At 41.4% G+C, this 17,583-nt stretch overlaps 1 protein-coding gene and 1 pseudogene across 1 annotated transcript in view; both read right to left on the bottom strand.

Moving 5' to 3' along the window:
• Cep70 (centrosomal protein 70) overlaps positions 1-17,583 on the bottom strand; it is a 52,416-nt gene that overhangs the window by 19,432 nt on the left and 15,401 nt on the right. Inside the window, exons 4-8 of the mRNA XM_008848455.3 lie at positions 15,301-15,470; positions 13,398-13,454; positions 13,032-13,119; positions 12,852-12,940; positions 12,101-12,175 (exon numbers count right to left, since the gene is read on the bottom strand). Coding sequence (XP_008846677.1) covers positions 12,101-12,175; positions 12,852-12,940; positions 13,032-13,119; positions 13,398-13,454; positions 15,301-15,470 — 479 coding nt within the window. The remainder of the gene's footprint in view (positions 1-12,100; positions 12,176-12,851; positions 12,941-13,031; positions 13,120-13,397; positions 13,455-15,300; positions 15,471-17,583) is intronic.
• On the bottom strand, positions 16,827-17,508 carry LOC115066847 (annotated as a pseudogene).

Raw genomic sequence — 17,583 nt, 5'->3', positions numbered from 1 at the left:
AGAGAGTCCAAATCTCCAAACTCAGACACCACCCAATGCAATTGTTTCTACTCCTCAAGTCTTCTGGCTGTTCATCCTGATCCTGCAACTGTTTAAACCAAAGACCCTTGTCACCATTTCTAGGAATAATATCCTTGAAGTGGCCAGCCAAAGCCCCGCCTCACCAAGAGATGCTTCTGATTAGGTAGATCCCTGGAGGAAACTCTGGAACTATGTATACACGTATTTCTTTTTCCCTGCCTGAACTGAAAGAAATAGATACCTGGGGAATGTTACTGACAGCCGAAATCAATACAACCAAACCTTTGAACAGATGTGGTATGGAAGGATATGATGCTGTTAGGACAAATTTTAGTATCATTAGAGAGACGAGAGACAGGTCAGGCCATCCATGCTGGAAAAGTTTTTCCTTTAAGCTATCAAGTTGATGGATAATTGCTGGAAGTAAAATCTTAACCAGTTCTCTCTGTTCCACATAGAAAGCCCTCTATCTAGGCCGTGAAGGTATCCACTAAAACTAAGTGTCTTAGAATTGGGTCCTCCTGGCAGACGAGGTGAGCTTGCCAGTCCTTTCAGAGATAGGTTCCTTGCCTTTGGTTCTCTGGGCTGAAGGTGCCTGTTTGATGGGTTAATCTTTTGACATATTTCACATCCCTGTACCACCTGTTGGACTATTGCCTTGAGACTTTGGCCCCCATTTTTTCCCCCTAGAATGAGAGTGTTTTCTTGCTGGTCGTAGTGGTGCACTCCTTTAATCCCAGCACTTAGGAGGCAGAGGCAGGTGGATCTCTGAAATTGAGGCCATTCCTGTTCTACATAGCAAGTTCCAGGTCAACTGGAGCTACAGGGAGACCCTGACTCAAAAAAAAAATATTTTCCCTGCCTCAAAAAACAAAATAAAAAATATCTGGTGAAAGAATTTTAGAACTTCCCATTGGAGAGATTTTGGTAACAATAACTGGTTGGTGGAAGCATGCTCAGTGGTCTGAATGATACTTCTGTGTAGAAGTAAAGGTTAGTTCCTCAGGGGAATATTTGGATGTTTTAGTAGGAAGGGATTCCTCTGTAAGAGCAGAGTATTTCCCATGACCCAGTGTAGCTCTCTTGGCTTATGAATTGGCTGCCCTATTTCCTTTAGCTATCAAGTTGTCTCCTTTTTGATACCCAAGACATTAGATTACAGAAACCTGGGGGGGCAAGTGGACCGCATCAAGAAGCTTAAGGCTCTCTTGAAAATGTTTGATGGGGGTTCCTGCCATGTTCAGGAGTTCCCTTTCTTTCCATATTGCCACATGGGTATGAAGACTCAGGAAAGCATACTTGGAATCTAAATATATGTTGACTCTTTTTCCTTATGATAATTCTAATGCCTTAGCAATGGCTATCAACTAGACTGCTGAGTACAGGAGTTTTAGGGAAATGTCCTTGAGTTGAGGATTCCAAAATCAATAACTACTGTATACCATGCATATCTGATTCCATCCTTTATGATCCCCTCTGTTTAGAGTACCATGTCAAGATTTTCTAAAGGTTGATCTGTGAGATCAGGCTGGGCTGCAAGCTTTCCATTAGGACCTCTTCACTTGAATAAAATGGTTCCCCTTTCAGCAGAAACATGGCAGGACCCAAGAGTAATTTCTGATCCTTCTAGGGAGAGGACTTTATGTTTGAGTAGTCCACTATCAGAATCATTAAGTTCCCTTTGGAGTTGTCTAGCCCTGATGTCATGTGGCATGTGGATCATGAGGGGGTGCCCAAGTGTGAACTTTTTAGCCTCAAGGATGAGAAGTTCTGCTGAGGCTATAACCCAAAGGCATCTAGGCTAGTCACATGCCACTTGATCTAATTCTTAGGTATCCTGTCAGGACGAGGGATCTAAAAGTTGTGTTGTTACCCCTAATGTTGTCCCTTTTCTGTTACATATAGGTAGAAGTTGGGTTGGGTGAGCAAGCCTAGAGCTTGTTACTCAGGTTAAAGCCTTTAATATTGAAAAGCTTACTGGGATTCAGGGATCCATTCAGTCTGAGAATAGCCTTGAGTTTGTTTCCTTGAGAGTTTGATAGAGAGGCCTAGCCAATTCACCACATACTGGGATCCAAATCCTGTAATATCCTGTGACTCTTAGTACAGCCCTCAATCATTTTAGAGTTGTAGGGAGTGGGAAGGCCAGAATAGGTTGGATTCATTCTGGCTCCAAGACTTGGGTTCCTCCTGCTAGATATGACTCAGAGAAGTAATCTTGCATGGCATAATTGTACCATGCCACCTTGTACCCCTTTTCAGCAAGGAAGTTAAGGAGAGATTTTGTGGCCTAAGAGAGTCTCTTCAGAGGAGCCATGTGGAAGATCATCTATATATTGCAATAATGTGGTCCCAGGATAAGCCCATTCTATTAAATCTTAGGAGAGGGCCAACCAGAAAAGGTGTGTCTTAAGATCCTTGTGGGAGGACATTTCATGTAACCTGTTCAGCCACTCAAGTAGAGTCCTCAAAGGCAAATAAGGGTTTGCTGCTGAGGTGTAGGGAATACAAAAGTAAGCATCTCTAAGATCTAATACAGAGGCCTGGAGAGATGGCCCAATGGTTAAAAGCCCTGGCTGCTCTTGCAGAGGACCCAGGTTCAATTCCCACCACCCATATGATGGCTAACAACCTCCCCTATCTCCAGCTCCAAGGGAATTCACCACTTTCTTCTGACCTCTGCAGGCATTGCACAACACAGGTGCACTTACATACATCCAAGGCAATGCACTCATACACAAAAACTAATTTTTTTTAAAAAAGATCTAAATACAGAGTTGTGAGTAGTGTAGGAAGAATTTAAATCATAAAGTTATGGGGTTAGGAGGTTACAGGGTAAAGAGGAACCACTGCTTCATTGGTGAATCTAAGATCTTGAACTAATCTCTATTTGTTGGAGCCCTTCCTTACTGCCAAGATAGTATTATAAGGGCTTGAGCAATTAATAATCCTATTTCTGTAATCTTCTAATGATGGGGACAAGCCCTTCCCTAACATGGATTTAAAGGGTATTGTCTCTGATGAGGAAAATAAAAAGTGTCTTCAAGATGAATAACCATGTCGATGGTAGTCCTAGCCTCCCTATTAATTTCCTATCTGTCTGCATTCTCTCATCAATTTTGGATTCCTTTAGAGGCAGAGAATAATAGTGTTTGGGTGGAGAGGAGTTTAACTTCCAGTTTGGCCACAAGATATCTTCCCAAAAGGGGGGCAGGCATTAGGGGACCAGCGAAATGGAATGACAGAAATGAAGATCTCCCCATTAACAGGCATGCATCTGAGTAAAATAATGCTGAAATGGCTGACCTGATATGCTCTAAATTATAACCTTTTGTTGGGATTTCAAACCAGGAGAGAAAGGGCCAAGAATCAGGCTTCTGCATTGAGGAAACAGATTTAACTGTCAAGATTGCTTGGACTCCTCAAACTGGAACCTATATGAGAGGCCCTTGGACCTATTGTTGATGGAGAGGATGACCTTGATTGATCCTGACAGGTTCCAAGAGGGTCTAATCTTCCAGTGACTGTCCTTACAAATGGTGCAGAATCCTGGAGGAAAACCTTCGTCTGAGGGCATTCCTGCCTGAAATGGCCTTCCTGCTCGCATAAGAAACATGTCTCTGACTTGGAGTGTACTCCTTGAGGATTCGCCCTCATGGCTGCCAGCAGATCCCCAGGATGTTTATCTTCCATCTCTCTGCTCCTGGTCTCTATGATAAAAGACCTCTGTAGTGTCTTGGATTGAATTGTCTAGTGGCTTGGCTGGTTCAGTCACCAATTTTTGTCTTTTTTTTTAATGCTTAGGTCAGATTGAGTTGGGAATTTGTCTTTTAGGATCATGTCCTTTCTTCATGTGCCATTGGTTCTATATTAGTTTATTTTTTCATAACCTTGAGAAATCTTTGGAAGAAAGCCATGGGAATCTCCTTTCCCCCGTGACCTACAGTGGTAAACTGGGAGTACTTTAAAGGGCTCAATTTTAACCTTTCTGAGACCTTATAGGATGCAGTAATGGAAGTGCCCCTTCATCCATTAATCTCTTTGATCATCATGATGCCATTTAGGGTCTTGATAGCTTAAAGGAAATAGGGCAGCCAATTCCTAGTCCATGGTCACTCTGTGACAATGGACCTGCTTAACTCAGAAGTCACGAAAAGCCTAACTAAAGCATTAAGGATTCAGTTTCCCCTACATTGTACCTAGTGCCCCCAATCATAAGGAAAAATAGAAAAGGCTAATTTTTAAAGAGGCATTTAAAGTTCATTCAGGAACTGGGTGTGGTGGCGCACACCTTTGATCCCAGAACTCTGGCGGCAGAGGCAGGTGGATCTCTGTGAGTTCCAGGCCAGCTGGCTACAGGAAGACCCTGTCTCAGACAAAAAAAAAAAGTTTCATTCAGAAAACCCAAACTCCTTGGACTAAATTATTACCTTGGACTCTATTCAGGCTTAAATATCAGGGCCGAAGTCCCTTTAAGGCACTATAATGGCAGGCTATAATTTACCACTGATTTAAAGTTGGATGCAGAAATGGCCATGCTAAATACTCATGTTACCCAATTGGCAAAATTCCAGCAAATATTGTCAGAACTTCAAGCTGGGCTCCCTTGAGAGGAACAACAGGGAGAACCCTCCCTCTTCTGTCCGGGGTACTTAGTTAAGCCTCCTGATCTGAATGGAGGCCTTACTCACTCCCTATGAGATAGCCTATATCCCACTATTCTATCTACACCATGGAAGTGGGAGTAACAGGACTGGATGTGTGGACCCACCACATTTGTTTTAAGCCTTGGAGTACTGCTCCTGACTCTCCTAAACCACCAGTGCATTCTTGAGAGACTAAGATCAATTTGTTCCAGTTATTCTTTTTTTTTTTTTTTTTCCAGGGTCTCCCTGAAGCCCTAGCTGTCCTGGAACTCACTATGTAGACCAGGCTGGCCTTGAATGCACAGAGATCCTTCTGCCTCTGCCTCTCAAGTTCTGGGATTTAAAGGCATGTGCCACCCATGCCCAGCCTTTGTTCCAGTTACTCTTGTGAGCCACTAGGAGAACTTAAGCTGCTCTTCAAATGACAGCCTTCCAACCAAAACTAAGTTCTTAAGTCTGGGTCCAAAGCAGCAGTGTGTATGGTTATCACACTTGCTGTTGCTTTTTTTGTTGTTTATAGCTCACTTCTCTTGCAGTGCCTACCTCAATTTAGTTTGTGGTATCACTTTCCCCACAATTCAGGATGACTTCCCAAATCACTCTGCTTTACTCCCAAATGAGGTTTTAAACTGCTTTAATACCCACTCTCACCAAATTCCAGTGTCCTACATAGGAACCTACTTTTTTTGACCCAAACTCACAGACATGGAAAAATACTGGGTTTTCATCACACCCCCACCCCAAAGGAAGTTCCTTCATTATCCAATCTGAATCAAATACAGGACTGCCCCAATTTTGGGAATGGAAGGGATCTACTCTGGATCTTTATAAAGGGAGCTGCTTTTCAGGGATCCTTTTCTTCATATCTTGAAATCCAACCAATAAAGTAATACTTTTTGACAATAATTTTAATATGGATCAAAATAAAATATCTGATCTTTTTCCTTCTGTTATGTAAGAAATGGGGAATGATACTTATTTGACAGCAGTCTGATCACTGTTAAGCCATTAACAAAATTCCACCAAAAGCCTCTAAGAACCTTTTCAAGAACTGTGCAAAACTATGCAAGGCCCATTGTTATAGCATCTATTGTCCTCCAAACTCCTTACCCTACAGCTGTGGATGGATTATTGAACCACCCCCATGACTCTGAAATCTCAACTCAGAGTGACATGGTAGACCCACATCCCAGTGAGTACTAAACCACCCTTAGGCCTGCCTGGAAGGTTCTGGGAACCTTTATGGCAAATTCAGATTTCACCCTACCTGGGAGTCACCTCTACCAGGTTAACCCTGCAGTGGGACACTTTGAAATTTTGGGTCCATACCATTACCCTAACTGTACTCAAGCCACTGCCCTTCAATGAACCCAATATTCTTGGTGGACTTCCCAGAACTGCCCTATAAGCCAAAAGAAAAGACCTTTTTAGTAAATTAGGCACCAGATTCATGAGACAAATTGAATGGACCACAACAGAGGCGAGACATTTTTTAGGAAAGGACTCCCTTTCCAGGATAGGACACAAGGTAGGGTTAATGTTTCTGGAGGAAAGTAGAGGATGGGAGACACTCCCAAAAGAATACTCTGGCCCAATAGATTGGATAAATTTATACTAGGCAGGTCTTAAAAATTATTTTCTAACCCAAACCTGCGAAAAGGCCTGTACGCTAACTCAGCAGGGACCATTGACTATGCTGATGCACATGGAATTGGAATTAGCTATGGGACAATTGCAAACCCCCCCTTAATGCAGAGGCCTACAGTTAACTGGGATGGGGGAAGTTGCTGAGGATATTTACATAGTACCCATTGGACAAAGATAGGTAATCCTTCCAAATGAATCTCAATGGAAGTTCATTTCTCTCTCTGATTGTGAACAAAAAGGTGGTAATCTGGTTATGTCCCCAACAAAAATAGAATCCTGATTTTTCCCAAGTCTGGCTCTTAGTGTCAACCCGTTCCAGGAATAAGGTTTGGTATGTGAGAAAGGGGATATTTTGCTGGGAGGGTTTACATAATGAAACTGTAACATTATCAAACTTCCCCTGTAGGAAGACAAGGTACACATTCCCTCATGCTGGAATTTGGAGCAATACCAGAGAGATAAAACAAATCTGCTTAGGGTCTACTAATAAGAGCCATGAAAACCTAGATGGCAGGGAAACATCTTCCAGGCCAGGCGTGGTGGCATACCCCTTTAATCCCAGCCATGTGGGAGGCAGAGGCACAGGCAGGTGGATCTCTGTGAGTTCAAGGCCAGCTTGGGCTATGCAGAGACCCTATCTCAAAAAGACCAAAAAAGAAAAAAAAAAGAAAAAAAAAAGAAAGAAAAACAAAAGAAAAAGAAACAAGAAACATCTTCCATTGACCTGAGACTAAATACACCGCATGACATTAAAATCATGGAAGTACAACAGCCTAAGACTCAATTAGAGTTGATAGAAAATAAGCTGATCAAAATTCTCAGAAAAGCCAATACACCATTCCACAAGATACACATAATCGACAAGGGAGGAAAAGACATTCTCGGTTTTGTTAATGCCAATGACTAACATACTGGGGATTCACTGGCTGGCTGTTTCCCTCATCAATGCCCTTGCCGGAGATGGGACAGATACCCCATCTCACTGCTTTCATCATAATACTCTCAATCATATTTTAAATGTGTTTTAGATGTTAGCCCAAATAACAGGAGCACAAGACAAGGAAAGAAATCTACTGGCACCTAAGACTAAGATGACAGGTCAATCCACCACCACATGGAATTTATCTCATGGGCTCCTAGACAGCGCCCCCCACCCCACACACAGTGAAGAGATCCTGATGGCTGTTTTATGACTCCACTCACTCCATTAGCAGGAAGCAGAAAAGAGAGATCATCAACCCAATCCTTTAACAGTTAGGGTTACCTTTGAGGGAGGGAATGAAGGAAATCAGTTCAGTAGTTCTCCTTGTTAGGCAGACAGGGAAGACGAGCCCTAGGTAGATATTTCTTAAAATATTTTTATTATTTTTGTGTGTATGAGTGTATTGCCTGCATGTATGTAAGTGCACCCATATCATGCAGTGCCCGCAGAAGTCAGAAGAGGGCACTGGATCTCCTGGAACTGGAGCTATGGATGGTTATTAGATACCATGTGGGTGCTGGGATTCAAACCCAGGTCCTCTGCAAGAGCAGTCAGTACTCTTAACTGCTGAGCCATCTCTCCAGCTCTAGTAGGTAGTTATTTTAAAGCAGCACGTCCTAAGATGAGTGTTGGGTATAATGGCAGCTGTGCCATAGCCAAAAATTAACTCATCTATCCAAGTGTGTCTGACACTAGAAAACAGGTACTCACGGAGATATGCACAGAAAGTACCAAGGCTGATGGACGATGATCTGAGACCTTGTGAACCAAGAGCCTCAAAGTAACTCAAGTCAAAGTAACTTCCTGACTTGACCTGTGTCCTGAAGCAGGGTACCCAATCCCTGAGCTGAAAAGTATGCATGTCCTCAGGGATTTCCAATTGAATTTGGGTACTGGACATGCTACAGAACTCAATAAAAACCACCAGAGATAAACTTCCTGACCCCAGGGCTCCTCCTTTTGCAAGACATATGTTCTCACTTGCTACTTTCACTTTGAGTAAAACTTTGGCTCTGCTGAACTCTGAATCCTTTCTTGCCTTTTAATTCTTTTATCTAGGAAGAAAAGAACGTGAACTCTATAGACTGCATCAAGGCTTGTGTGATAAGTGCTTTACACACTGAACCAACATCCAACTAGCCCTTTAAAAAATATTTTTATGGTATTTATACTATTTAAATTGGCTTATTCTTTCCCTTTGTGTCATCTCTATGAGGTCAGGGATCTTTTCTATTTGGCTTACCACCGGATCTTCAGTGTCTAGAATACCAAGTAGATCCTAGGAAGTACTAATAGGTAGCCAAAATGTCCAGCAACAGTAGGAAGGGGTATTCACTGAATAAATGCAACCTTAATTTAGTTTTCCTTCCCCAAAACATTTCAATGTATAATTCCTGATTGCCCATGTTTCCTTTTCACTGTGATAAATGTTGCCATAGGAAGGAGGAAGAATAGCTATCACTGAATATATACTACAACAGTTGACTAACAGATTTTCAAATTATTTCACCACAGGGACTAGAGAGATGGCTCAGCAGTTAAGGGCACTGGCTGCCCTTGCAGAAAACCCAGGATAGGTTCTCAGCATGCACATGGTGGCTAACAACCATCCCTAACTAGTTCTAGGGAATCCAATGCCCTCTTCTGACCTCCGTGGGCATGACATACATGCAGGCAATACACTCAATACACATAAAAATAAAAATAAATACTTCATCCCATTGCTTCCCAACTTTTGAATCAAGAATAGACACATGGGCTGGAGAGGTGGCTCGGTGGTTAAGAGCACTGGCTATTCTTGCAGAAGACCTGGGCTTGAATCCCAGCACCCACATGGCAGCTAACCATCTAGTGGATCCAATGCCCTCTTCTGACCTCCGTGAGAATTGCACAACACAGGTATACCTACCTATATGTAGGCAGTACACTCATACACACTAAATAAAAATAATAAAAAAATTTTTTAAAAAAGAATAGACACATAATCTTTAGGAAATGTCATCACTATTTAAATCAACTTTTTTGTTTGTTTTTTAAGACAGGGTCTCTCTGTAGCCCTAGCTGGCCTGGAACTCACTATGTTGCCCAGGCTGGAATCTCACAGAGATCTGCTTGCCTCTACCTTCCGAGTGCTGGGACTAAAGGTTTGTACCACTATGTCCAGCCCAAGATCAACATTTCAAATAACTTTTCAAAGCAGGGGGAGATAGGGATGGTTCACTATGTGTCTTCTGGTACTTTTAAAGTGACAAAGCTTTATATTTTTCAGATCATGCTGGAGATGTACCTTGGTGATAGAGCATGTCAAGGTCTTAGGTTCAATCCCTAGCACCAATAGTTAAAAATAAGATCTTCAGCCAAGCGTGGTGGCACACACCTTTAATCCCAGCACTTGGGAGGCAGAGGCAGGCGGATCTCTGTGAGTTCAAGGCCAGCCTGGTCTGCATAGTGAGTTCCAGGACAGCTGGGACTACAGGGAGACCCTGTCTCAAAAAGACAAAAAAGAAAAAAAAAAAAAAAGATCTTTAGAACATGATTACCAACAACAAAATATAGGGCATACCACTCTAATGTTATTGTTTCTCTTGCAAATCTTCCATTTCTAAAGATAATTTTCTATTAAAAATCTTCGTCTCTTTTATTCTTTTATTTCTATATGTAATTAATGTAACTACAAACCCAAGTCCAGGAGAAAGAAAAATGTTTCATGTTCTTTCTCATATGCAGTCCCAGCTTCAAATCTTTTGTGTGTTTAACTTGGAGCATTAAGTGGAAGCCAGGAAACCAAAAAGGGGCCTGTCGGGGGGGAGGGGGGAACACATTAAAGAAGGGGGGATAGTAGATTATAGATAAAATGAAAGTAGAGAGGTAGACTAATGGGGCAAGGAAGTACACATATGTATGGGGGAAGCCAGGTGAAGGACAGGGCAAAACCAAAGGAAGGGTACATGAAAACCCATGTGGAAGCTGTGTGGGATAGCTTCAGTTGTCGATTTGACAACTAGAGTAGAGAGAATCTCAACTGAGAAATTTTCACCATTGAACTGGCCTGTGGCCATGTCTATAGGGCATTTTCTTGATTGTTGAGTAATGTGGAGGGCCCAGCCCACTGTGGGCCATGACACGCTGGGCAGGTGATCCTAGGTTGAATAAGAAAGCAGGCCAAACAAAGGATAGATGAAATAGCCAGTAAGCAACATTCCTCCATGGTCTGTGCTTTAGTTCCTGCCTCCAGGTTCCTGCCCTGAGTTCCTGGCCTGACTTCCCTCAGTGATGAACCTGGGCAGTGTAGGATAAACCCTTTCCCCTCCATGTGGTTTGGTCAGTGTTTTTAATCACAGTAATAGAAAGTAACTAGCACAGAGTCTACTATCTCATAACCCAATTAAAAAATAATTGGAGAGTAGAGCACATGTGAAATGAGAGGAGGGGGGCAGATTACCTAAGGTTAAAGGGTTAAGCAGGGATGGGGGTAGGAAGATGAAGGTGATAGGTTAACCAAACCCAAACATGTATGAAACAGCCTTATGGAAACCCATTAGTGAGTAAGCAAATTTCAAAATACACCTTAAAAAAAAGATTTTGAAAGTAAGTGACCTGCATGGGCGGACAATGTCACTTCCAAAACATGGGTTTGTTAGAAAAGCTTCTTTTTGCAATGGGCAGTATCAATGAAGAAATGAGTAACTGGTCAAAGTGCTGAGAATAAGTGACTGAGTAATCAGCCCTAAACAGGCCATCTTTATCACCCCATATCCCACACAAAGGCTCAGGAAACATCAGGGAAAAGGTGATTGAAAGAATGTAAGAGCCAGAGAATGGGGAGGAATGCTGTCTTGTAGACATGACATGGTGATCACAGTTGTGAACTCACAACAGCTGAGGTTACTTACATAAGATCATGGGAATCACTCTTTTTTGAGGATGTGGCCACTGATAGGATTCCCATACTGATAGGATTCCCATACTCCAGTGGACAGCCTCAACTCATGCACATATTGGGAGCACCAACTGGGCTTAGTAAGTTATTTAAAAAAACACATGAAGTTGGCTAGAGGATATTGGAGGAGTTAGAAGGGAGAAAGGGGTATATATGATCATATTTCATTATATATATTTCATCATATATATATACATATATATCAATAAAAATTCTCAGTTAAAAAAAAAAGTAGGGGGCTAGAGAAATGGCTCAGTGGCTGCTCTTGCAGAGGACCTGGGTTTCATTCCCAGTACCCACATAGTGGCTAACAACCATTCTAACTCCAATTCCAGGGATCTGACGCCCTCTTCTGACCTCTGTAGGCACTGCACAACATACATGCAGGCAATACACTCATACACATAAAATAAAAATTAAAAAATGTTAAGAAAAGTAAAAAATAAAGCCAAGTCCAAATTGCTTTTAAATTGTTACAACCAGAAAAATTGCCCTTTTTGTCTTGGTTACTTTTGTTTTTTGAGACAGGGTCTTGTCATATAGCCCAGGCTAGCCTCAAATTTGTTATCCTCCTCCTGCGACCTCCACAGTGATGAGATTTATAGGTTGTGTCACCACACCTCACTCAAAAATACTCCTCATGTCATATCCACCAAAAGCCTAGGCACCCATATGGTGGCTAACAACTGTTCTTAACTCCACTTCCAGGGGATCTGATGCCCTCTTCTGGACTCCACAGGGGTTGCACAACATTGGTACACTTACCTACATGCAGGCAAGACACTCATACACACAAAATAAAAAGGAACAAAGAAAAATTACAGTATGCAAACAAAAGCTGTGACTTTGAGAAAATGTAATTACTTGATGCTTTTCTTAAGGGCTTTTTCCAGTTTCTTCACCTGTTGTTTATAAAGTCTTAATTCATGCTCTGTGGGCCTGTAGAAAATAAATCATGTTGAATATATTCAATTTATTGAATAAAATGGCAAAAGTACTTATCAAATAATAAAGGATCTCTTTTCACAAGTAAACTTATTAAAATTCTTAATTCTTCATTATTGAGGTGTTTACTAGCCATTTTGATTTCTTCTATAATTCCTTATTTACAGCTTTTATTTATTTTTGTATTAATTTGTAACTTGTGGTGTATCTACCACTCCACTTTATTCAATATTAATGGATTTAAATCTTTTTAAGCTAAAATATACCTATACTTAAGATATTGCATGTTCTTCATTAATTCCTGTCCCTCCCATACCATAGGTTACCAATATCCTGAATTGTTCATTACTCCCAAGCATGCTTTAAAATTCTTAATACATCTTTATATATATATTTAACCAAAACCATACATATATATATATATATAAATATAAAACCAGCAGGTTTTCAGACTTTATTCTGTAAACCATTTAATGATCTTTCTTCATTAAAGTATAAGTCTTATTTCCCTTGCCCGCCTAAGAATTTCTATTCCTTTCATCATCTGCCATGAAAGACAACTGACCAAAATAAAAATAAGAGTGTCAAGTATCCAAGTTTCAGAGTAAAGGGGCAAGAATGATTAATTCAACATTCCAAAGGATAAAGAAAAATTACTTATTTTACTCACCTGCTTTCCAAATCTTTTTGGAGTTTCAGCTTTTCACTTAAAAGTGCATCAATCTTGGATTTTGACTCCTGGAGTTGATTGTGTAATGACTGAAATACATTTCACAGTAAAGTAACTTTCCTATGTGATTGTTTTAGTTTATTAAAAAAAAAGTATTAATTAGTTATACAGAGCCCATACCGTTAGAAGGCCTTTATAACATGGTGAGGCATCCATATTTCTGTAGTCTTTGTCTTCTTCTGACTGACTTTCATCTTCCTTATATTGCCTATAAAAAGATAAACACACTGCATCTTACGATAAATCATCCTTTAAAAAAAATCTAGCTAATGAAAATTAAGCCAATCTATTAAGAGCTTAATAACCTTAACAGGAATTAAAAACCCAAATTTCTGACTAGGCATGGTGGCACACACCTTTAATCCCAGGACTGAGAGGCAAAGGCAAGCAGATCTCTGTGAGTTCAAGGTCTGTCTGGTCTGCACTGTAAATTCCAAGCCAACTGGGCTATAGGGAGAAAAAAAGACCAAAAAAAAATTATAATACCTTTGTGTGTGGATTTTTCTAATTTTAGATTCATAGTAATCAATTAGGCAAAGCAACCTAGAAAACAAAAAAGGCACATTTTTAAAAGACAGTATTATCTACTATTCTCTAATAACTTCAAATTATAATGATAACAATAAGTACAGATTGTCTGGCAAACTTAAAGAAATTAAATCAGCTGGGCATGGTGGAACACACCTTTAATCCTAGCACTCTGGTGGAAGGTGAATCTCTGTGAGTTCTAGGCCAGCTAGGACTACACAGTAAGGCCCTGCCTTGGAATATATTACAGTAAGCCATATATATTAATTTCAATTAATAGAGTATAAATATTTATAAATATGTTTCAACTTAAAAAATGTCCCAACACTTCTATATCTAGCAATCTCCCACAGGAATATTTGCCCAAGGAAGCAACCCAGTAAGTTGTTCAGGGCATCACTGTTCTCGTGTGTGTGTGTGTGTGTGTGTGTGTGTGTGTGTGTGTGTGTGCGGCACAGTCTGTCTGTGGGGATCAGAGGACAACTCTCAGGAGTCAGTTCTCTCTTGCCACCTTGGAGACTGACCTCAGATCATTAACCTTACATGCAAGTTGGTTCTTCTGCCATGAGTTGGTTCTGGGCATCAAGTTGTCAAGCTGTATAAGCAAATGCTTTTACTCAATGACTGAGCGATTTTGCCAATCCAATATTTATGTTTTTGTGTACCAGTTAAAATTCAATTTTAAAGCCAGATGTGGTAGTATATGCCTTTAATCCCAGGCAGAGGTAGGTAAATCTCCATAAGATTCAGGCCAGCCAGATCTACATAGTGACTTCCAGGCCAGCTGGGGAGATAGAGAGACCCTGTCTCAAAAAAACAAAAACAAGCCTGGGCAAATGGGGAGGCAGAGGCAGGTGGATCTCTGTTTGAGGTCAACCTGGTCTACAAAGTGAGTTCAGGTCAGTTGTGGCTGCAGGAGACCCTGTCTCAAAAAGACCAAAACAGATGAACAAGAAACAAAAGCAAACAAACAAAACATTTTAAAGCAGGCTTAAAAAGTAGAAATTTAAGTCAGGCATGGTGGCGCACACCTTTAATCCTGGCACTTGGGAGGCAGAGGCAGGTGCATCTCTGTGAGTTCAAGGCCAGCCTGGTCTACAAAGTGAGTTCCAGGACAGCTGGGGCTACAGAGAGACCCTGTCTAAAAGAAAAAAAAGTAGAAATTTGGTGGGACAAATTAAAGGCGTCATGTGATCTGAAGGGGGAAGTCTTCTCAGTGCATGCATCTATTTAAAAGAAGGTGTGTGTGGGGGGGGTGAGATGACTGAGCAGGTAATGGTGGTTGCTGCCAAGTCTGATGACCGAAGTTTAATCCCCAGAAGTCACGTGATGTAAGAAAATTGACTCATCAAGTTATCCTCTGAGACATGGTGTGCCACACCACATGAATACATACATACAACATAAATATAATTTTTTTGAATTAGAAATTTAATTTTAAATGTTAAGTATTTTTAAAATTTGTTTTAAATGTAAATATTATTCGTTATTTGTGTGTACAAAGGTGTATATGCTATGGTGCATATGTTGGAAGTCAGAGGAAGACTTGCAGAAATCAGCTCTCTAGATTTTCTATCATGTGAGTCCCAGGGATTAAACTCAGGCTGGTAGGCTTGGCAGTAAGCTCCCTTACCTACTGAGCTATCTTGCTGGTCCCATGTTTAGTACTTTTAAAATAAATGTCTAAATTCATTTCTCAAAATAGCTCTAAGGAAAAATAAGATACAGGATAAACTTTTTTAAAAAATGAGGAGAAAACTCTACAAGAGACATGCCACCTTCAAGATAAAACAGCTTTAAACAACAACAACAACAACAAAACCTAGTTACATTATCATCCTAAGTACTAAGCATTAGTTACTGTTTATCCAAGACTGTATGAGGAACCCTTTTGCAGAGATAGGCGAACACTCTGTTCTGAGTGACAACACGCTCTTCTTCCTCCTTTGTTAGTCTGTGGATATCCTTTTGCAAACATGAAATGGTGTCTTCTAGCTCTATTAGTTTTTTCTTGTAATGCTGGCATTTCGTCTGTAAAAACAGTTTAAAATATAATTTTGATTTGCACATCTAGGACATGCTGTTCTAGTAATACTTTATATACAGGTACTCACCATTTCTACTGTTTCGGTCAGTGAGTTCAGCACCAACTTTGTTTTAAAATGGGTGCAAGAATAGAATATGTCACATGTGAAAACATAAAACGGGGGAGCTATTATTTATGGTTGCACGCATTCAAGATTTCATAATAAGGGTTTTAAGAATCTCTATAAAACTGATATAATTTTATGTTTCAATGTTTTTGTTTGTGGGTTTTTGGTTTGTTTGCTTATTTTGAGACCAAGTCCCTTTGTAGCCCTGGCTGGCCTCCAGTTGGAAATCCTTATATTAGCCTCCTAAGTGCCTGGATTACAGGTGGTGCACTACCATGCCTGATTTATATTTAGGCTTAGATGGAAACAATAATCAGGAAGAAACCAATATGCTAAAAAGAATCAGGAATGAAAGTTGAGGTTTTGAACTATCTATGATAATACAGGATTGCAAGTGCTGTAGTCAGTTTAGGCGTCCAGGCAACGAGGGTGTGTAAATTCAGAGTAGGTCCAAAACTAGGAATAATCAGTATGTGCCTTAAATTTATGAAAAGGATCTCTTTCAAAACAGAATACCCATACCTAAGCACATGCTCATCTGTCCATGGTGTCAAATTTATAGAAACTTAGCAACCCTCAGAAGGCAGTCAACCCCTCTTCTAGTAACCATGAGATATACAGTAACCATCCTCTGCCTTGGTCCTCCATGACACCGGGCATGACCTCCTTAGCTAAGTAATGAGGGTGTTGGTCCCATGTGAATCTGGAAGTTAGCCAAAATCTAGAAATAATAATTGAAGGTTATTTTATGTTTTTCTTGGTGTATATTCATTGCACACAGTAAGGGGTTTTGTATACATTTCCGAGTATGTTTGACCATAGTCACCTCCATACCTTCCTCTTTCTCTAGTCTCCCACTACTCACTCCCCCATTCGGTTTCAAGGGGTTTGGGGTTTTTTTTCACATCCGAGAACTTTAGTGAACACAGCTCGGTGCTAGCCCTGGTGAGCAGCAGCACTCTGCCCTCCAGCCTGGCTGCCCAGGTCTGGGAAGAGTGTGGCTTCATCCAAGGAGTCTCAGCAATGGGAACACCACAAAGCAACCTCTACTAATGGTTATGATATAGCTGGGAGACAGGGCTGCTCCACAGATGCATTGAACAAGTCAAATCTTTTACTAAAGAACATCCAGTGAAGAGAAAAAGGACAACTCTATAATCATCCTTACACACAGAACACTCTAGGGTGATGGGTGCAGTAGCCACTGGCAGGCATCCTCACTAGTCAGGGGCTGGATAGGGGATAAATGGACCCAGATGTCCACAGCACCAGGCCACAGGGGCCAGGAGAGGGCAAAGGACAATGGACACTAGGACACTGTGCACTTACAAGACCCACTATGGAGGAGGCAGCTGCCCGTGTGTGTGTGTCTAGCTGTTCATTCCGGTGAGGAGGGGTGGTCTTTACATTGTGTTCTATGGCTGGAGGGCTCAGAAAAAGGCTACTTTGTGGAGAGGATGAGGGCCACGATGAGACTGCAGAGGCCAAGACGATGAGGATCAGAATCATGCCCATGAACAATCCCCACACACCAGCATCACCCACAACGCTAATGGCAAAGCTGGCTGCCAGGCCACGCAGCCCCACAGTCAGGCCAGCATCCAGCTGGAGGAAACTCCTGCTGAGCGTGATGCCATGGGTCAGGGAATTGGTGATAAGGACGCCACCACCAGGCCACAGATAGCAATGATGCCAGTCATAACCACCGGGATGATGGGCTTCATGATCAGCTCTGGCCGCTTGACCCACAGCTTCAATACCACACTACTCTCTGGTGGACGAGGTGCCTGCCTAGGACAGTGGAAAACGAAGCATACTCGGGGCTGGCCTTGGTGTTGGTCATGTCTGAGAGCCGGGAAAGCTGCAAGCTCGGCTAGTGGCTGCCAGACTAGGAAGGTGGGAGAGGAGACAGACTGAAAGGGAGTGGAGAGACACAGGAGGCTGCGAAGGTGACCTGGTCTCAAGTTTTAAGACAGACAGACAGACAGACA

The sequence above is a fragment of the Nannospalax galili genome, unplaced genomic scaffold (assembly GCF_000622305.1).
Source record: "Nannospalax galili isolate Female #2095 unplaced genomic scaffold, S.galili_v1.0 scaffold1844, whole genome shotgun sequence".
Taxonomy (NCBI): domain Eukaryota; kingdom Metazoa; phylum Chordata; class Mammalia; order Rodentia; family Spalacidae; genus Nannospalax; species Nannospalax galili.
The sequence above is the reverse complement of the archived record's forward strand: the minus strand, read 5'-3'. Positions and strand labels throughout refer to the sequence as shown.